This window comes from Cyrtonyx montezumae, unplaced genomic scaffold (genome assembly GCF_038088225.1).
Source record: "Cyrtonyx montezumae isolate F1298 unplaced genomic scaffold, pur_monq_1.0 scaffold_2, whole genome shotgun sequence".
NCBI lineage: Eukaryota > Metazoa > Chordata > Aves > Galliformes > Odontophoridae > Cyrtonyx > Cyrtonyx montezumae.
Genome location: NW_027071936.1, coordinates 15,216,221 through 15,239,531, shown reverse-complemented (window position 1 = coordinate 15,239,531; position 23,311 = coordinate 15,216,221). Strand labels below are relative to the sequence as shown.

Here is a 23,311-nt window from a genome sequence, read left to right as displayed (position 1 = left end):
ATGGGAACATTTTCCTGCTCTAGCATATTTACTTTAATTTCTGACAACTGTCTCCTAAAAAAGACATTTCTCTTCTGACATTTCTGACACTGAAAGAAAGAACATACATTAAAAAAAAACAGCAACTGTAACACTCTAAATGGACACTTAAGACTGATAAGCACTCCTTCCTTCTCCTTCTCACATTACATAATACCTACATACAGGTTGAAATTAAAACAAAACTTTAACACTACTAATGTTCACTTAAAAAGATTTCTCTCATAAGTGGGCAAACGCTTCATGTAAAAATATATAAACTGAGGTCCCTGTTCTAGAATAAAGTACAAAATAATCACTAGCATCACTGCTTCTAAAGACTAAATCATAGCAAATGTTTGTATCCAATTGACCTGTAAAATATTTTAAATTGTATTCACGTGCTACTTCGATAAAAACTATTTTCCAAAATTGCATGGAATATGCATGGAGCTATGAAGCTGATACAGTGAGTTTAATCAACCTCAGAAACATTATAGATGACGATCAAAATAACTGTGAATTCCACACTGGATTATTTTGAGATTTCTAGAGACTCATAGACTTGCAGTCTGTAAGTTTAGCTTACAATTACCACCCTTTCCCTATCTCAAAAAGAGAAACTGTATTAAGTAAAATCCAGTACACTGCTAGCTCAATGTAATTCAGACAACAAACTAAAAAGCATTTTTGGGTTCTGAGGAAAGGCTTAATTCTCTATTAAATATGTTTTACTTTCACCAGAAAAGAATAAATGTGAATTTCCTATGTTACTGTCAAACTTACAGTGTAGAAAAGTGAGAGATCAGATCAGATGTTAAAAGGAGCAAGTAAATAAAATTGGAACCAAATGCACATTTGCATTATTCAGAATTACTGAAAGATTTTGTCTCTGAACAGTTTGATAGTCTGGCTTGTAACAACTGTTGTCATACAACCCACTACTGATAGTACACTCATTAATCAACCAAAGCAATCTGACTACTGGAATAATACACAACGCTGCTATTTTTTACAAGCAGAAAGAAGCAAGAGGGGTGGGTTTGCATCACAAGGCTCAGAGCTCAATCTGAGGAAGCCTTTAACTTCAGAGCTAGAGTATGTTCTCAGAGAGGCTGAGCCAGGTGCAATTTACAGATCAATATCCAAGCTACTGTATAATTGCAAAACTGGATTTAGGAGATTGGGAGGCAGATAATGCAATTCACAGGCAGCTGCTGAGAGCCTATACCTAAAACACATCTAAAACTAGCAAAAAGTTGACACTTCCTTATGGATAGTAAACATAATGTATGATCTGCATTTTCTCTTTCAAAAATGAAATTGTAGTCTGCTGTTCTGCAGGACAATCTTGCACAAAGTTTTTCTAGCATGAAAGCTGTAACTGTTATTTTAAACTTCTCTAAATGCTATTTTATGCCACACTTTCACTCAATGTAAAACATGTTTGCTCTTTTAGTAATCTGAAATGAATAAACAAGGCCTCCGTTGTTCAGAGGATGAAAAGTGAACGTATACAACAAGAGGCAGTTTCAGGACATCTTGACAAGCAACACTGAAACCGTGATTTCATAATTTTCCCATACTGCAGACATGTAGGCAAAGCAAAAGACATTCAAGCTATTATTATGTCATACTGAATGATAGCAAAGGGCACTCTGGCAACTTGAACATAAAACACATCCTTCATTTCAGCAGACAAGCCCTATTTAGTAAAGAAAATGTGACATCCTAGCATAGAAATACTAATGAATGAAAATGATGCTAATTTTTCAGGATCAAGAATAAAAGATGTCATCACAGAAACACATCATCATCTCATTTAAAATGATTTATACCCACAGCATATGAATGGAAAATAAAAACGCTTATCTGTACATATACACAGGGAAATGTCACAGCAAAATGCTTTGAATTTGACATGTCTTATAGGTGAATACTCAATTATCTTCCAGGAGTCACTATCCTGAAATATTTAGAATCAAATTGTTTATGATACTGATCCTACTTACACATACAGTAGGAACTGTGAGAGATCTAGTTCACAAGAAAACAAAAGAAAATGCCAAAACCACTTCGGTTTGACCTGAATTAGAGACACATAGTCTGCATCATTTCAGGAAGCATTACTCCCAGGGTATAAATTCTTTCCTACTAATTTGTACAGCATAGTAATGCTATAACACAATGGAAAACACTGCAATGATAGCAGAGTAGCAACTTGTTAGTCCGCAGTAACTAAGAAAATGCCCAAATGCAGCAGTTGTCAGAAAAACAAAGTCTGCTTACCTTCGGAAGGCCTCAAGTACACAGAGATCTACAGAAAGATAACTTAGCCTCTACTGCCAACCCTTAAATGAGGTCTGGGAAGGAGTGGATCCTGGCTACACCCCTTCTGTTCACTCAGGTACATCGCACGCACCTGAGCTACCCTGGGTCGGCTCTGCCTTCCCACCAGGGGCTCAATCACTGGTTCAGTCTGTGGATTAGCATTTCTGCTATACGCATGAACTCAGTTTTCCTCCCTGTTCACATGAAAGAGAAGAGACTCTCACAGATAACAACTGACATGCCCTACATCATGACTTGATGCTTTCTTACAGTGGTGGTTTCACACTGACAGCTAAGTGAATTCCACCACAACCCTTACTCCCCCTTCCCAAAAGAACAGGGGGAAAAAAAATTGATACCAAAAACATTCCACGTAAGTTAAACTGAGGTATCTGGAAGAGGGAAGGCTGCCCCAGGCTCACTCTGGATGGCACAGGTAGTCAAGAACGCTGCTAACAGACAGCTGGGGAACTATTTACCTCTAAAAATGCAATCTGTTGGTTTAAAAACAATAGCACACTTCCCAAAAAGAAGAAACACAGGTGCCTCAGAGATGACAGGCAGAAGACGGTAGAAGCCAATTTACTTCTTCTTAAGCATAGATTTATTTTCCAATTTAAAACTTTTGGCCTGGCTGCTGGCCCTTACCCAAGCTAGAAAAATTTAAGCTACTTTACACATAAAAATTAGTTTGCGCTACAGCCAATTAATGAGGCCAAAACAGAGCTGCACACCACAAAGGTAATTGGCTTGTGGGAAACCCTGGAGGAATTCTGACCTTTATGCTGCTTTTGTTTGTTTGTTTATCTGAAAATATCCAGAGAAGAATGCACAAATAAAACAATATTGTTTCACCTGAAGGATGGGGAAAAGGCCATTGATGTAGTCTACCTAGACTTGAGCAAAACCTTAGACTCTGTCTCCTACAGTATTTTCCTGGAGACACTGTCAACTGTTGCTTGGACAGGTACACTCCATGCTGAGTTAAGAACTAGCTGGAGAAGAGGACCTGGTGAACAGAGATAAATCCAGGTGACAACTGGTCATGACTGGTGCCCCCAGGGGTTGGTAGTGGGGCCTGTCCTGTTCAGTTTCTTTACTGATGATCAGGATGATGGGATAGAGTGCACCCTCAATGAGTCTGCAGGTAACACTGAGTTAGGAGGAAGTGAGATATGCCCCGGGGGAGGATGGCCTTACAGAGGGATCTGGGCAGGCTGCATCACGGGGCTGAGGTCAGTGGGATTAAGTTCAACAATACAAGTGCCATATTCTGCACTTTGGCAAGAACAACCCCAGTCAATTTGGGACCAAGCAGAAAGAGACTGTAGAAGAAACAGACCTGCAGGAGATGACTGAAGCTCAGCTGAACATAAGCCAGCAGTGTGCCCAGGTGGCCAAGGCCTATGGCATTCTGGTTGCATCACTACAAGAAAGAAACCAAGGCTCTGGATCATGTCCAGAGAACGGCTAAGAAGCTGATGAGGGGCCTTCAGCACAAGTCTTATGAGGATTCACTGAGGGAACTGGGATTGTTTAGTCTGGAGAAGAAGAGGCACAGGGGAGACCCTATCGCTCTCTACAACAGAACCACCTGAAAGGAGATTGTGGTGAGGTGGGGGTCAGCCTCTTCTGCCACACAGACACTTCAAGTTGCACCAGAGGAGATTCAGGTTGAACGTTAGAAAATACTTCTCTGAAGGAGTTAACAGGAACAGGCCGCCCAGTGAGGTGGTTGAAACACCTTCCCTGGATAAATGCTTAGATACTGTGCAAATGGACATGCTGTAGTGGGTAAATGGTGGTAGGTGGACTGTTGGACTGGATGATCATAGAGGTGTTTACCAACCTTGTCAACTTCATAAAACAATGAGGCAATTTACACATTATGGAATTAATAGCTTTAGAGGCTAAAGAGTTGACCAAAGAGAACATTAAAAAGATCTTGGTACCCATGGATAGGAGACTGTTAATGGGAGTCTGTTCAACTTCAGATCTACTATGCTTAACGTCCTTTGCCAAATAATTTAAGAGTCCCAGAGAGGACGAATCAGCAGCATACACTGCTAGTGTTCTACAGAAACGTGGATCGATGTGGAGAAAACCTGCTGCCTTGTGAAGAGAACCATCCAACCTCAACTAAAACAACACCACTAAAATCATACTATCGACTTGTATCTTTCTCTCCAAAAATACAAAAGAACATTTAAGCAGGGGTAGCACTGCAACCTTTGGAATGCACTGGAATAACCACTGCTTACCCTCCAACTCTGTGAGTCCATCTAGGCAGTGTCAGCACAGCAATACAGCAGTATAAATTTCAGGTTGGCAGTAAAGCCTCCTCTGAACCCTTCGAAGTCTCCAGCAGCTTTTGAAGCTCACATTGTGCTTAATGGTACGGCATCTACATTAGAAGATTTGTGAAGTTCAGAACAAGCTCCACTCTATCTACACAAGATGTAGTCACTGTACGTACATAGATCCCATTCCTCCTCCTTTCCAGTTTAATGTCAATGGTTCTTTTAAAAAGGTTGGTATTTTACAGTGCATAGAGAACAGCTCTGAGGAGGCTACACCACCTACACAGAAGGGAAGATAAACTGGCAAAGAACAGCACTCCTTTACTTGGCATACAGAGAAAATGGTAATAACAAGTGTTAAACAAAAAATCATGGAAGTCTATCAGGAAATGAGCATCCTTGGGTAGCCACCAGTAACACTCCAAGCTTCACTGGAGCTTGTCACTGGATACAGTGATAAACATGTATTCACCTAAATTATTATTCCCACACTGATGGATAATACTTAACTTCAGCTGCCTACTACATGGAAAATGTTTCAACATCTCCTTGCAGAGCCTCAATAAAAGGAGCATCAAATGAAAGGTTTAATTTTTCATCATAGTGTGAACACTCATTCCCAGGAGAGCACTCTCTGCAAAGGCAGGTAGATTGTGCAGTCAGAAAAATGCAGCAGACCTATGCCTTACAACAAAATCAAACAGCTCACTAAACCTAATATACAGTCTAGCTGAAATTTGAACTTCAAAAGCAACAGCCCCCAACTTCAGAGATGAAACCTAGCAGAAAAGCACTGATGGCACTGTTAGATGTACTATTTTAGTGTAATTCTTGCTTCACATGAAAAGTTTATTCTGAAGAACAGTGCCAAACTGTGCGTGTCTGATACTGTCATAAAGTCTTGTACCTGCATTATTTTACTGTATGCTTAACAGTGCTGAAAAATCAAGATTTAGTCCTTCCTGTCTAAAAGGTAAGGAGACTTGGACAGAAGCTAGATTTGTGTGGTTTTCTTGTTTTTTTAATCTATTCAAGATCTTTCCTTTACAAAGACAACAACAATGAACATAGCATAAGGAAAAAAAAATAATCTTTTCACACAGAGAAAATCGAATACGTACCTCCAAATTATTAGCTTTATAACACCAGAAATATTTAGGTTTACTATTGTGGCCACATGACATTCTGTCACTCTCTTACAGCACTACAAAATTTAAAACATAGTTAGGTTGTACTTTTCTTGACCTGCGTGGTCTCCAGTTTGAAATTCTGCTGTCTAAATAAAGGATAGTCTAAGGTTTAAGTCAAATCAATAGACTGGCAGATATGACATAGTACATATAAGTCAGCCATGTACTTCTGGAACTAAAGCTAGCAGTTAGATGAGTGTAACGTAACACATTCAATTATATTATATATATATATAAAATATAAGTATATATAATATATATGTATATATATATATATATATATATATATAATAAAATATATTTATATAAATATATAAATATGTATATAAATAATAAATATATATAAATATATATCTACAATTAGTAAATGAATCAAACCCTTTCAGTCTTCAAAAATATTGCTTGTGTACATACCATCAAAAAGCAGTTTTTTGATAAAAAAGGCTGCAAGAACCTTTCTTGGAAGGTGGGAAACTTCCCTTCTAATGCCCTGCAGTTTGAGATTCTTCCACTTATGGAGGTACAACAAAGAAGCTTTCATCAAAACTGAGACAACGCGTGAAACTATGACACTACTGACTTTTCAGAGAAATCTTAAGAATGGCTAATCAAAAAGAATAAACTTTACTGAGGCTTATATTACATTATTCATCACATATTCGTCTTTATCTCTTCATTCTTTTTTCTTCTTGTTGTGTACAAAATTAAGAAAATAGAAAATAACATCTTAATAACATTCTCCCTTCAGTTCTTGCATATAGTCATGCAGGGCCAACACTACACTGCATAAGCCAGTGGAAATTCTGGGTTTCCAGAAGAAATTGAAGGTTCCCAACGACCAGTTTGTTCGTTCAAGTTTATGTAATAATAGCCACAGCAAACCAAGGTAATTCTATCCAAAACTGTCAAAGTTATAGTAGAAGTCGTTCCCAGGATTTCTGAAAATGACAGGGTCACTCAGTTCTTTAAAATCTTATCTTTGACTTACAGAACTCAAACCAGAAAGCTTGAGGATGCACACTGCCATCCTTAAGACCATGTTTCTTAGAACTCATTGTGTCTTGTCTGATTATAACCATACCATCAAAGTCATATAAGTTTCTGTTATTCCTTAATGATACTTAGAACAATCTTTCAGCTCTCGTATTCTTATTGTCTTCCCCTGTACACTTTAGAAAACTGCTCCAAGAGGGATGACTTCCATTTCTTGTAGCCAGATACTGATGGATATTTTAAATTTTCAGTTTCCACAGCTTACACTTCTATTGAGTACCTCCAACATTTATTTTCCCCTCAGATGTACTGGGGAATTTCCCTCTCCAATCGCTCTGATAGATGGAAACTATGGTTTATCATAGACAAAAGCAAACCCAAATATTTCCACATCTTTAGAAGACGAGGGGTGAGGGAAGCAGCAATGAAAAGAGCCTTTACTATTCTTGAACTTACCATTAAAAACAGAAGTTCTAATTTTAACTGTTTAGGACAAAAAAAAAAGGTTGCCTTCCATTTTCTAGCACAACTTTGTTTCAGTATCAAAATTAAATATCCTTTCAACAATCTCTCGTCTGCAAGGCAGCAGTACACATTACACATTAGCTATTCACTATCCTTCCTCTCCTGTACTACTTTATTAACGTGAACTTAAGGTCTCCTGCCCTCTTTCATAATTTCTAATTACCTATAGGCAATATTACAAGGGATGGCCATTTGCATAGAGATTATTTTTTCCACAAGATAAGACACATTATAAGGCTATCAATTATTCTCTGAAAATAATACATTTTGTCAACTTGAGGTCTTTTCTTAGAACTTCTTAGAAGTAATACTCCTGTCAAAGAGGTTAGCTTCACTATATTCTGTTTTTGTTCTTTGTTTTATTCTCAGTGGTTTTTATTTCAATAAATTGCAATCTAATATTGAAGCTTGCCATCACATATAATGACTGACAGAAATTTCTAAAATTATAATTTCACCTTTCCCTGTGTTGAGCAACAGTGTTTGGTTTGGTCTGTAATGCTGTGAAGCTTCCTTGCCTCTGAAATCTACAAATGTACTTCTATGTACCAGTCTGTGCAAGGATCAGGAAAGAAAGAAATTTGAAAGGCTCATCATTTACTAATGTATCTGTAGGACATACATCACTCATAAATGCTAGCCCTCCTTGTAGAAAGAAACGTCAACTTTGTTGTATGTTCTAGCACACACATTCTTCAGTATTTAAAGGTAAATCTGTATGTGACAAATCTCAGATTATCATTCTCAGAGGCACTACAATATCTCACAAGTATATTTACAATACGTTTGCAAGGGTGCATTTGAAAAAATTAGTTGTTCTAGCTGTTTTCATGTGACTTGCATGCTAATAAATGTTTCCTACGTCACAAACAAAGGCAGGTTATACACATAAGCCTAAGAAGGAGGTCAGATTTTGCTGGTGCACTCTCAGCCACATAGAAGAATAAATTACTTCCTCCTGCAACCTTACTTGTCCTACCCAAAAAGTTTTCTGGTCTAATGACTCCCTTGGTGGCTGCCCAATAAATTCTTCTTGCCAAAGACACACTGAAGCTATATATCAAGAGGTTTAGTTGTAAAGACTTGCAGTCAGAGCAGCAGAACAAGCACAAGAAAGCAAATGAGATTCTCACTTTGAAGAAATGTAGTATTTTCCTTCTTGTCCCTGCTCTTTCTTAGAAAAAAAAAAAGCAAGTCAGCAAGTGAGACGTCATTTCTTCAATGAGCTTCCTCTAAGAGCAGTTACCAGTTGCTGCTTATGTTGACGTGTGCTGAAAGACGGACACTATCTTCCTTAGACTGCTCTTCGAGTAAAATCTATTTCATATGAAAGAATGAGAAAGCATCTCCTATGTTTCTATCATCTTTCCTAAAATGAAAAACTAAGACTAAAGTTAACATTGGTTAGAATTTTTGAAAGAGAAAGAAGTAGTAACTCCGTAGATGAAATAATCAAGCACTTGCCATCCTGTATATTATTTCTAAAATAGTTTCTGCTCTCTGAATGCATTTAGTGTTGGACATAGTTTAACAGTCATTGAACAGGCAAACCTATTTAAAATGTTTAATTTAGAAATGCTTCTTGGACGCCTTACACAGCTTGTTCAACTCCCACACAAACATATTTCACTAAAAAAATCTATTATCATCAAGAAATAAGCAAAAAATTGATCTAACGGAATCACTGGAACATTTCTTTCTCTGCTTACTATAATTTTTCTTCCTCCTTTCCGAAACTGTTTGACTTTTCTTCTCAGTTCTATTTTTCTTCTAAGTAGCATCAGATTAATCTGTTTCTACTATCGAAAATGTAATGGTACAAAAAGACAAATACACAACTGCTAATTTTTCAGGTACAGATAAAATTCATGAAGGCTGGGCATTAAAGCATATTTTAATATGAAGCTATAAATAAGTCAGAATATATACAACAGCCTTTATCTCACTCTTATTGGAACTTAAGACAAAGTTCTTACTATTTCCAAAAATCATTTTACATACAATGCACACACTGACCCTGAGCATAGACCTATGTGTACTTAATGATTGATCTATTTTGCATTTAAAAACTCAGTTGAAGATTAAAACACAACAAAACCAGCAATTTTTAAGAGGTCTTTTGAATCATATAAAACTCTGCAGTTACTGTAGAGTATTCAAGTAATTTCGGAGGATTAAAAAAAAAAACTTAAAAGTGTTATCATTCTACAATAAATCTCATAATCTTTATTAAATAGGAGACAAAAGGACTCTTTTGAAGTCTACTCTCAATTGTATCTAACATGATTATGGGAAGATGTGAACTGACCATTTATGCATCAGAGAGTTACTGAAAAAGAAATGGACATACCAAAAAGTGATAAGCACATGCAGAGGTCAGTGATGGCAGCAGAAATTTAAGACAAATTATTCCATCTCTGCACAGAGTAAATTAAAAGGAAAATATTGGTATTGTGCCAAGTTCACAAAATATTTGCAAACTTTCACATCATCTAATACCATCAAGAAAAGAAGAATAATAGGGAAATTCAAAGAGCAGAAGTAAGATGCAGATGAAGAAGAGCATCACCCATATTCCTGAAAGTAGATTTAATGCACCCTTTGTCCAAACTGGTATCTGGAACGCAAAGGTGAACTGGAAGTACAGGTGAGAGGTATCATGAATTTAGTTTTTGAACACACTGAATATCAGGTATGGATTTGACTTGAAATAGTCTGAAGACTGCATTAAAGTATAATAATAATTATTCTAGTTAGAGGTAAGGATTATTTCTGTAACCAGAAACAGCTTGGCCTAACTTGTACTATACCTCTTCCATGCCATAATCATTGAAAGACAGTTGCAGTGATGACAAAACTTCTTAAATTTCACAGCCAAGTACCTTTTCACAGACAAAACACTGAAACGGGTAGACGAATATATCACAATGAATACATACATAAATAAAAATACATCAAAATTTGCAAAATAGAACTGATGACTGCAATATTCATTGCTGGCATGCACAGTACAGAGTTACAAATGAACCACCGCTCAGCATCATGCAGACACAGAGGCTTCTCTTTGCCCGTTACAACCTGTGTGTCAAGCTGTTAAGCTGCTAAGCTCTCAAAAATAAAATTAGGTCTTCATTGGTTTTTTAAGTACTTTTGGGGAGGGGAAAAAGTATTTAGCAGCTAAGTGACTATAATTGCAAATTCATACAGTCGTGACTTTTTCTTGTTTACTACAGCAGGAGTTGAAGCACCACAGTCATTGGTTTAAGCCCTTTGTCTAGTACTACCTGCAGAAAAGCCACCATTACTCAAAACAGTGAGAATATTCATTTGGTGTAGATGCAAAAATGGAAGTGAGAGGTTTCCTCAGTGCCTACTGTCCCTCACCTCAGCTATTTCATGTCATGGTCCAGCTTCCATGATTGATCCAACAGGCCCTACTAGGTGGCCATTGCACAAGGAGTGTCTCCATCCAGTTACTTCACATTTCCAAAGTCAAGTTGTGAGATAAACTTCAGCTTTGTTCTATGAAAGCCTGAACATCATGCTGCACGTGTTGGATTTAAGCAGAAAATGGGAAGTCAGGCATCCATGACAAAAACTTCACTACTGAATGTTTTACTACATATGCTTTAAGACCATGATGTGAAGTCAACTAGTGAGCTGAAAATAATACTTATTTGCTCTTTCCAGTGAAAATATTAGCTGAAACAAGTCCATACAAAATCAGAAAAAAAAACAAATTGTGTCAGTTGTCTTAAAAACTGAACCTTGTTTTCAAACCCAGCTGAGTTAAATTGTTGCTTCAGTGGTGGTTAAAAAGTATGAATTATATCATGGGCCAAAGCATTCTTAAGGAATTGCTACTGTCCACCTTCTCCTGTGCTATGCACTTCATTTTCCATTCATTTTAGACACCACTCAGCTAATCTGACATGAAAGCCATCGCAAAATTCCCAGGTGTCACAACAGCTTATTACAACCAGAAGTGAGACCATAATTGTAAAACTCCCGCTAATCTGCATAAATGCAGCTTTTCAGGCAGGCTATGTAATTGTTTTCTTTGCTTTTGGGTTTCCTGATCAGTTTTTCTAAGTGTCTTGGCACACACGGGACGAGGCACAGGGCAGGCAAACTTGCATTGATTTTGATCACTCAGTCAGTGTCTTGAGGAAGATTCTTGCATTTTAATTGCAAATCTGAAGATGAACTAGATAAATTAAACATTACAGACCTTAGTACATCTGTACACATCTCACTGAAATCCAACATTTTACAGGGATAATTTGAGAATCTCATTAGTCAGTAAATGAATACTTGACATTTTTGCTCCATAAGCTGCCTGGGACCCTAACCCTGTCTCAGGTGTTTGTGTTTTTGCTTCCTGTTGCAATTGGATTTTTCACATTCTTACCTCAAATGTAGCACTACGGAGAAAAAAAGTTCGCAATATATGAAAATGATAATAGTCTTAACATTGGTAGTAATTAGTGCAGTAGATGAGAGGCTCAAAGCTGCCTTGTGTAAATAAAAACAAAGAAGACTTTAAGAAAGCTAAAAAGCCCAGTTAATGGACTTATTACATTTTTATTACATTAACAACAACTTAAAAAACGGAAAAAAAACCAACAACACCAACCTCTTGCTAAAAGCGCACCCTGAAAATACAGCAAGATCAGTAAGAAAGATGACAAGAAGATCCAGAAACAAGAAATAAAGCGTATTTGTTCTTAAAAACAAGGGCAAAGTTGTTAATCTTAGTGAAATAGGATTCTTGCAGTGCTGGCAAAGTTACTGTCAGGATAAATTACTTGCTTCAGCAAACAGCAAATACAGAAGCAGGCCTGTCAGGGTGCCAGACTAGCTGAAACAACTGCCTTTCCAGAGAAGCATTTCTATTGCACACATTCAGTTCTTAATTCGCTGCTTTTTCTCCAGTTCCTATTTTGGTGTCTTTGCCTCCTTTGCACAACCATATGTTAGAGCACAGCAAAAATTAGAAATTTTCTATTAAAAACAAGATGGATGCAATGAAGAATTTTTAGGTGTAACTTGCACAGAATGCCTTCCTGAATGACACACACGAATAAAGCTATTTATCACTGTTTTGTACTGCATTTCCCCAAGAACAGATATGAGTGGAAAGTAGGTTTATGACTAAGAAGATTTTGATTGTTCTGAAACATTAAAACAGCTCTATAAGAATACTTACTTTCAGTTGTCAGCATTTCAAAAAGGTTCATTTCTATCTTTGTTCTATAGAAAATGGAATGAAACTCTAAATTGTTACCATGGTAAAGGCAAAGCTATGTGAGATAAAAGATAAAATTCATCATTCAACTAATATGCTCCTGAACACTCACTATACATCTATTTATATACAGGTCTTATTAAAAGAAAAAATGAGAACAATGCATGTATTTCAATACTGAGCAAAATCCATGAGAAAGTTTAAATCAAGCGATGAGCAGTGTTAGAAGACATTTTGCATAGGTGGCAAGTAAAAGAAACCTGGGTCTTTTTCCACTCAAAAATTTTGTAGCTGTGACCTAGGAAGTATTTTCTTCACATAAAAGGATCAACAATTATTTGACCAATATAGAGTCACACGTGTGAAATAAAAACCCTACAACGCATGCGATCCTTGGTCAGACATAGATTCTAGTTATCTCAATCCTGCATAAAAGGGATAAGAGAAGTCATTGTTCTCAAGCTGTATCCTTGTTTAGCTGGTTTCTGACACGATCAGTTTCTACTGAGCTAAGGTCAGTTATTTTTGAGCATATCTTTGTTTCTAGACAGGTTATCTTCACAAAGCATGCCTTTACCTGACAGATCCCCAAAATCATTGAGTGCAGGCATGAGAACAGAGGAAAGTTTTCAATTTAATTTAAAAAATAACAACCTTAAGCACAAGCTAACCATGCATTCTTCATCAGTGAGCATTCAGTCTCACAGATGACTGTTTCAGCAAGGCAGACTTACAATAAATGTGAAAACCGGTGGAAGAAGAAAGATGAAAAGATTATCTTTCTGAGAAGGCACCAAGTACTAGTGTAATTAACCAGACACCTATGCTATTTCACATCCAGATGCAGCTTTGACCACAGAAAGAGAACTGCATTTAGACCTACAAAGGAGAAATACAGACTGTTGGCAACATGCACCTCCTCTTTCTATATACTACGTGTTTCTACATGGACAATTACAAAAACATGTATATGACATGTCCCTGACATGCAATTGCTAAACCCTCTTCCTATAAAGGTTTCTCTCACTAAGTATCATTGTGTAACATTTCATCGTCATGAAATGAAGTCAAGCCAAACTGCAAAGAATCCTCGCTACCATCACGATCTAAATTGCAAATTCATGTAAGCATGGCAGACCAATAGTTCTTATATATTTTATTTATTCATCTATGAAAATGATAAGTACTGTTCTAATAACCCGGGCTGAAAAATGAAGATATGCACTGCATAAAGAAAACATGAAATAAATCTGCAGCACAGAACAATGCCAAAAATCCATGCTGTGAACTGTGAGAATTTCTCCTGAAATTACACTAGGGCTTGTTTCAAAAACTTGGGCTTATCGAGCTTAAGGCATAATTAATTAAGAGATTAAATTTAAATTCTGCCAAAGCATCTATATGCTACAAACACAAATATTTAAATGGGTAGCTACATTCACAGTTGGCAGTCTGTTCCCTAAAAAACAGGCCTACCTCTTTCTCTAACACATTTCTGTTTTTCTTGTACATTTGTTTAGGGCAGCAGTTGCCTAATATCAATTATTTTTCTATGTCAGGAGGTCTCTGAAACTTACTTTGAGGAAGAAAATTTCTTAGAGAAACTTCAGAAGTTGGCAAGCTGTTTCAACTAGGAAAATCTTTTTGGTTTTAATCTACTGGACTTCAGCTAATGGCACCATCTCATAATAAATGCTTCTTTGGAAAAGCTCTTTGATAAATTGTTATTTTCATATAAGTTCCATTTCTCATTTTCATGTTTGGTTTTTTTTTTATTACAACAGTAATTTGCAGGAAATTAAATAATTGTCCATATTGGGTACAAATGGGGAACTCACTGGAAACCTTGTTAGATCTCTGAGCATTGTTTTTATACTGCAAACTCTAAAACCTGTACTAAATGTGTTGTTTACCTCAAAATAAGTCAAGTTCTTTCTAATGATTGAATATAATCAGTTTATAGTGCACACATTCTGAATTGCTTTCATTGCATGCTCGTTATCAGGCAATGCACATTTGAGTATTTGCAGACGCATCAGAAAATATAACTGGTGTCATCAGCTACACTGCCATGGAGGGTCAGAAGAGATTCAGCTGACTGACCCACAGCAATTGATCACACTCAAGTACTAAATGGGAAAACGACTATTTTATTTTTCTTATTTTTATAACATTACAGCCTTCAGCCACAAGTTCATCACAAATTGCACAGAACTGCTGATATGGTAAAATTATATATTAATGGCATTGCTATTTGTCAGCACTCTATATAGTGCTGTTAAGTCTTGCAAATTGAGGATGCTGGTACAGTGTTGTATGGGAACTGTTGAATCATGGCCTGAACCACTGATTGATAACCTGAGGAAAGCACTGAGTGCAATTCACCTGTGTGACCAGAAGGGGTAGAGTCTGACTCCACCTCTCCTAGACTCCATTTAAAGGTTAACCATCACTGGGGAGGGGTCTCTTCCCTATTCTGGGGAGTTTTCCCCTGTGAGCTTCTATCTTAGGAAATGGGTGAGCATTTCCCTTATTATCGATTGTCTATTTGCCATCTTGATAATCTTTCTAAATGACACCATCTATCAAATATCTTCACTGACAATACCATTCAGAATTATTCATTTTTGTTTCCCACCCTACAAGTGCACTATGCAAATTAATGCTTACCTGAAGCTCATCATAGTGTCGTATGAAAACATTTTGTCTGGGGACTCACAGGAGATATTTAATGTTAAAATCCAAGAAAGAAGCTATTCACTTGCCTGCTAAACACGCAGAGTAAAAGTGCATCAATATGATCTGTATGTGTGCAAGAACAAGGTACTTCATAGTCAATCTCCTTTTAGACTCCAATAAGGCTGCATGACATAGGCAAAAGTAACCTACAAAGATTAAGCCACTAGGTAAGCAGTGGAACAACCAGTACATAGATAGGGAAAAGCAGTTATGTTTGTTGTTATATAATGATTTTATATGTATATTAAATACTCAAATATATTCATTTGAAACTGGTCTTAAGTGTAGTTGAAAAGCACTCTGAATGTGGCCCACAAAAGAATTTCATAACGTTTGAGCATGAATTTGCAACCAAGTTGGATCACTTCAGAGTATAATTTCATACAGCTGAAACTAGTGCGACCCCACGGGGCTCCAGAGCTGCATGCCAGTTCCTGCCCGTAGCCTAACGCTCACTAGACTCACCAAATGAACACAGTCAGAAGCACTCTCCATAAAACACATACAGTCATATGGAACATAAATATTTATCTTTCAACCTTCACCTCTTCATAAAATTGCTCAATCTCTATCACAAGGCCTCCTAAACAAATCAGGGAAAAAAATACCCTGATTTGACAAGTAAATAATTTTCCCAAATACCATCACACAGTGGTTAACAACTTCAAGACATTTTCAACCTTGCACACACTGAAATCAGTATTACTTGCACCGAAACAGTATTCTGGTCCTCTAGCATTTTTTTAAATATCTGAACTAAAATTATTCAACTAAGAAACAAACTATATGAATAGCACTGGAATTACAATATTATCACCTATTTCAGAGTACTATCTATGTTGTATTCAGCAGACATAAATATAAAATATTTATAAATATAAAAAAAATAGGCAGAAAAAAAATTCTGTGCTCGTTTACTTGTGCTATCAAATAATCACAGACTTACAGGGGTTGGAAAGAACTTTAAGGGATCACCAAGTCCAACCCCCTGCTAAAGCAGGTACCCTACAAAATACTTGAAGAACATCTAGCAAAATAACTAACACTGTCTGTGTTTGTTAATATTAAATAACTTCTAATGGTTTATCTTAGAATAAAACACATCCACTGACAAAGAGAACACCCAATTATATCCGCTGGCTTCCACTATCACCAGCTACCCCAAGGTAGGATTGTAGAATATACTGCTGCTTCAGCTCTCTCTTTTTCAAGAGGCTGGACAAGGTTATATCAGCAGATATTTGCAAGTTAAAAAGTCATTTAATATGATAAAGTTAAATCGTTACTTAATTTAATACATTTCTGTTATTAGATATTTAAATATATGGGTATATGCAATGTCTACAAACCATGAAATGAAGGGATTAATAATTTCCAGCATTAATTACTTGATAAAAGGGACTGCATTTAGTGCAATTGTTGAAAACATCAGTAATGCTACACTGGTTAATTACAGACTTATTGAATCGAAGAAAATCTGCAGTACTTTATAGTTTATTAAATTTGCAATTGCTCCCAAAGTGGCTAACAAATAATATCAGTAAACACAATATATTTCATAGTGGGCTGCAGAAAATACTGTAATGCCCTCAAAATAATTAAATAAATAAATCGACCAAGGCCTATTCTACGTTTCCTAGTAATCAGACTGCGAAATACTGCAAACAACTCTCAACTATCTTTTACTATTTTCCATTAGTAGACTGCAATTGCAGCATAAAAAAGGACTCTATAATTATCCTTATTTCACTGATGAGGTCAAAGATACACAGGAAGAAGTCATGTAGCTGCTGATATCTGACAGGCTAATTGTAGACTGAGCAGTTTGACTTTGTCCCCCAAATCTCAGGTAAGTGTTGTAGCCTCTCACAGTGATTCTAACATAATTTTCCTAACTTCTAATTTTTCATACACAATCTAAAAGCACTACATTGGACACATTACATTTTAATGATAGCCACAGACAGCTGCAATTTCCCGCAGTAAAACAAATGATTAATTAGTATAACACAGAATGAAATATATGCCCAGAGTGACTTATTCCTGTTGCTAATGGCAGCAATTAGCTCCAGTTTCTAAAGCTCCATGGCCTGCATAGTGTTTTGCAAAGCTATGAAAGAAGTCTGGGCACAGCACTGAGTAATTTACCTTCAAAATTGCACAAACACACTGACAAAGTACCTTAATTTTCAATATTAGCAGCCAATACGGCCAGTTTTGATACCCTCATAAATATGTATATCATAAAGCATATAGGGAACATGTGATATGCAGGAACAAGCCTAAACAATGGCAAGTTTTCTTTAAGCTGGGACATTGAGTTTCAGCCCGAATTAATCAATGCACTTAAGATATAAACTTTGAGTGGCAATTCACTATCACTGAGTAAATTGATTCCTTCCCAAAACAGCCATATTTTTTTGACACCTTGATTTCAGCATGAAGACCCTTTCCCACCAAGCACAAACCTGCAATTAGTTATTTTCACATCTCTGCCTGAAATCTTTTATCAATGATCTCAAGAAAGGCCAAGCCATTACATATTCTCTCTGTTAGCTATTGCTCAAACCATTAAACAGTAATAGAGTGAAATAACCAGAGTTTAATTTGAGATAGAAAATATATATATGAGGGATGCTCCAAAAGTAATGCCTCCTACTTCGTTATTTTGGCCTGTGACATCAGAGGCAGGTGTTAGCCATGCAGCAGTGGAGGTTGAACCTTCCCACCAACATTACATTCTATTTTGTAGCCGTGTGACAGACAGCAGCAGAGAGATGGTCTGACAGCCTGGTGCCTGATACGGAAGTACACATGAAGCAAAGGTGTGGAACTGAATGCCTCCATACAGGAAAAAACGGCACCCATCACCATTCATTGATGCTTGCTGACCTTTTATGGAGACCAAACAGTGGATGTCAGAATAATGAGTTGGTCTGTGGTACATCTGAGCAACGGTGACAGCAGGTCACCTCCACTGGTGCAGATAGTTAGGAGCACAGCATGCAGGTTCACTGCTGGCAAAAATGCATAGCTGCTGGTAGCAACTGTGCTGAAAGAATAGTGTTTTGTAGCTGTGAACTTGATAATCAAATAGCATTATTGTTCTCCTTGTATCTCTTGTAGTTTCCATGGAAATAAATAGGAAACATTACTTTTAGAGAAACCTAAGTAGTTTGGGACAGTTATTATAGATACATAATACTATATTTATTAGTGTTAATAGCAATAACTAACAAAGAACCTACACTCTTATTTTTGGACGCTGACTGATAATATGCAATCAATTTATAGTTTGAAATGTAATAAAACGTAGAAAGCACAGCACAGCATATGGAGGAGAGCAGGCAGAGAGTCTCGAGTCAGAAGCCAGTTCAAAGCAAAGAAGCCCATCTGAAGTCAGAAAGTAAATGATCCATTCCTAAAGGGAGGACATCTATCAATTTTTTGTATGTGGAGACTCGTTGCTGAGAAAAGGTCAGCAAAGAGTAGACACCTTGAGGACAAAAACAAACACACAAGCAAACAAAAATAGTTCAGTAAACTGAGATGGAGAGAAAAGGGAGACAGAAAAACTGGTATATCACAGATGGGTTGCATGACAGCCTGTGTTGTCTTGTTTGTTGAAATCACTTCCATCAAGCTGCATGTGTTGCTTATCCCTGGCAATGCTTATTCAAAATACTTTCTTAACCTTGCAAGTCATAGGTCTTTGCTATCATGTTTATTACAGAATTCACTGTCAGTAATAGAACATCCATAATAAAGCTGCTAAATGGATTCAGAAATACTTCCTTGACAGATTTCTGCTGCATCACTGAGTTACCTCGTGTCCTGGCTCTCCAGACTACCTTCAACTTTGTTCAGTAAACTTCTCAAATCACGAGACTTACATAGACAAAGCTAGAGAGAATTATAAGTTGACATTTTCAGGGCTTCTTCACTGAAAGTGAATTTGTAATTAATCCTTCTAATCAAACAATCATTCATTAGTCTTTTACTAAATATATTATCTAATAACATTCTTAACTTGCAAGTTACTGCCATGTCTTCCATTCCCCTTCTCAAAATAAGACAAATAACAAGCTACACTTACTGCTTTATAAATGTGCAACACAGTACAAAAAATATTGCATGCAGCTTTTATATACTGATTCCTTAATTACAAGCAACTGCAAGAACAAAATAACGATATATTTTTCTAACTAGTGCTACGTTTTGTCAGATCATAATTAAAATGGTTCTCAGAAGTGGTGTGTAGTGCCCTAAAAGAATTGTATGGAATATCAGGGCTAATGTTTTAACTGTTAAAATGTTATTGTTTAATAAAGAGGCGTACACTATTGTAATTTGTTCTTCTACAGATAACATCATCAGTAAAAGAGAAAAACAGCAGCTTTTCTTCTGATAACTTGCAGTTATTCTCATGTAGACTGTATGATTTTTATATTTTTTAAAAGTGGATTAAAATTAATTTTAAAAATAATATTTTTTTTCTATTACAGGTGTAAAATATTTATTTTCTTTACTGTATAAACCTGCCAGAGATTATGTTCTCTTAAGACTAAAAATAGATGACAATTCAAAGAAAAGGAACAAAACTCCCTTTCTGCATTTTCATCCTGCAATGCACTGAGTTTGATTTATAGTACTGGGTGGGGTGGAAGTGCATCATTGAAAAAGAAATTACATCTACTTTGAATGGAAGTAAGATGCCTTCTCCATGGAAACTACTTGCCACATATGCTCAGATGAATTATTTGTCAGGTTCTCCCATAAAATGTTTCAATTTGATGGAATTATATTTTCTCAGAATCTTTCACTAATAATTTAAAAGTAACATAAATATGTAAATGTCTGTATTTCTGAAGATAATACAGTTGTGTCACTCCAATACCAATTTTTATTTTTATTTTTTTACACTTTTCTAAGTCATTTCTACTTTAGTTGCTTACACCATTCAAACAAGGCTAACTACATTCTTCTAAACCATATTCAATTTTTGAATCATTTCCTAAAATGTTTGTGTTTTAAAGATTTTTCGGTGAATTTTTTGTTACTGCTCAACCTACAATTATAACATGGGTGATGCCCACTGTAGAGTGAACAGGTTTGCTAACTTTTCTATGTAGATATGAAATCTGAGCAATGACACTATTTTACAACATTCTCCATATCATTTCTGCTATTATATTGCTATGTAGCTATCACTGTTATAACAGAAGAAATCCATTATTTATTCATTTATTTTTAAAAGCACTAAGAAAAACAACCAAGATACAAATAACTAATCAAGGCAGCAACATGAGTTTTATACAATCAGCAGACTGATTCTTTCTTTCTAACCAAATCAGATTTTGCTTCAGCTGTGTACTGGAACAATCTGTACTATAAATAAGATATTCTACCTAAAAATTGTTATTCACCACCTCAATAGTGCTGGAAAAAAACATAGGGAGGTGAATTACAGCATGTATTTATTATATATGCACTGCATATACACAATATCCTACTGAAGAATTAGTCAAAGGCTGTTGTGATTTCATAAGGAAGGCGAGACGCATTGGGAAGACAAATTATATGACAAAAAGGAAGAAGTGAAGAAGTGATAGATTCTATAAATAAGAAAAAATTAATAAAAATCAGTAAGAGCTATGTAAGATGGTGTCCGTAACACAGTTAGATTAAATACTTTTAGTTCCTTTTGCGAAAATCACACGATGAATGCTTTTAAATATGAAATTTTAGAAAACACAACATATTGACATATGGAAAATCTGAGTACAGTCACACACAAATGTAATGGAACTTGTAAGTTATCTATGCAACCAGATGAAGTAAAACTGGTATGTCTTCTAATATTAAAATCCTTAATATTTATTTGCATTTTTAATGTGGTTACAAATCCTGCTCAGTGGACAGGAACTTTTAAATCCGCTCTATATCCGTACGTACAATGAGCAAGAACTGATTGAGAATTATTTCAGTTCTATTTTCAGCAAAACAGAGGTCCACTGAGAAGCTTAAGAGCATCAAGTTCCCTGTGAAGTGAGGGTAACTGAATGGCATAAGTTTCAGCACCCACAAATTTAGAAGGACTAATGGACAACTACCATAGCTAAACTGCTGATAATCCTTCTCAGACAGGAGAAAACTTGGTTGACCTTAGATACGGATGATTAGAAAGCAGTAAAAAAAAAAAAAAAAAAAAGGGAAACTTAACAAAGCCTTATTTAAGTGTCACAGGCAAATATCACTTCTTCATATTATGAAATTGCATCAATGGAAATTCTGAATATATCTAAAGTAACAAGCTTGCAATGATGCTGTTAAATATTGGCATGGTTGCCCCAGAAGGCTGTGGAAGCCCCATTAATGTACCCCCATTAACATACCAAAGAGTAAAATGGGCAAGGGCTCTGAGCAACCTATTCTGAGGCAGCCTTGCTTTGAGCAGAGGGTTTGCATCTCCATAGAATCTTCTGAATCTAAGTAATTCTACAAGTCTGTGACAGAGGTGTCTATATCAGGAAAAAAAAAAACCAAACATTTTTGTAGATATCAAAGAACAAGCATGCTCTAGAGCACTGACATCAAGATGCAAACTTGTCATCAACTTATCTCAGTCAAATTTTCACAGCTGGAAATTGAAAAAAAAAAAACCTACAAAAATTATTTGATTTATCCAAAAAATCCTAAGCAATGCAAATGGAGATTTTCAAAGCAATACCAGCAGTCCAGATGGGAGACGGAAAAAGGTAGTGGGACAGGAGAAGTCAACACTCTTAAAATAGATATAATGAACTAAGAAATCTGATTTAATCTGCCATTTACAAACACAAGATAGGAACCTCTTAGTTCTAGTACTTCTTCCGTGAAAATGTTTTTCCTTTTGCATCTTTCCTCTACTAAGTTGCATGTGACTACATGCTGATAAACAAATGCAGTAAAAAAACTGTAAAGCCCCAACGTTAGAGAGGAAGACAAACTTGTTTTTTTTCTTTTCTTTTTTTTTTTTCCCTATCCACCATCTTCGAGGTGAAAGCTCCAGAGCAGCTTTATTCTCTGCACACCAAGATGGCAGCATCTGTTAAACTCTGCTGTTGTACAAACTTTCTGACTTTAGCCACTTTGGGGCAGGGCTATTTATATTTCTGCATCAATTCCATATATTCAAAACATATTATGAGACATTGAGTTCATAAACTATTCTGACCTTCCTCTGCTGCTTAGCTCATTAATGCAGAAAGCTATTAATTTAACAAATGAGTTGGCAATTACCTCCTGAAGAACCCTCTTCATTTTCAGTAGCAATGTCTTTACGGCTGTGCAATCTTGCAGCATCAGTCTGAAGGGCAAAGATTCAATGCCTCCACCTTCTTCCAGACCAGTGAAAGGCCACTCCACAGACGGGCTGCCAGCCAGCTGGCTAATACGGGGGTATCTGGTTTCTCCTTGTTCTACCTCCTTCGACAGTTTCAAAGAGAGGTTCCTTAAAAGAGAAAACAGAAAGATCAACACTGAAATGAGAATGAAGCTAAAGAACAGAGCAACTGTTGTGCATTAACAGAAATCATGTTAAAAGACACATTACGTATTCACTTTTGGAGCCTGCTGGCATGAATGGCCTTTATAATATACATAAGGCCATGCGGTGTTCACAATAAAATATGAATTTAAAAATTCACTGCTTTCTACAGGAATTAAGACCATGCCGTCCCAAGCTCTTCAGAAGGAAGACATTTTGAAACAAAATATCCTATGGGCAAAGCTGCTCTGACTATTATTTTTCAGTTCTGCTTTATGAAAAAATGAATAATCACCTAATTTGTACGCACTTTGAAAAGCTAAATCACATCCTTCCATATGCTTTGACTTAGAAACTCAGAAAGAAAGGAAAATCGATAAAGAAAATACTCTTTTCTAAGCTGGCACAATGATATAAAATGAACATATTATTCTTTAAA

The 23,311-nt window shown here is 36.3% G+C and overlaps 1 protein-coding gene across 2 annotated transcripts in view; it reads right to left on the bottom strand.

Moving 5' to 3' along the window:
* The window catches only part of CCSER1 (coiled-coil serine rich protein 1), a 623,183-nt gene that overhangs the window by 340,731 nt on the left and 259,141 nt on the right, over nt 1-23,311 (bottom strand). For both annotated transcript variants that reach the window (XM_065736482.1, XM_065736483.1), the window contains exon 6: nt 22,626-22,836. In XM_065736482.1, the coding sequence (XP_065592554.1) occupies nt 22,626-22,836 (211 nt within the window). The remainder of the gene's footprint in view (nt 1-22,625; nt 22,837-23,311) is intronic.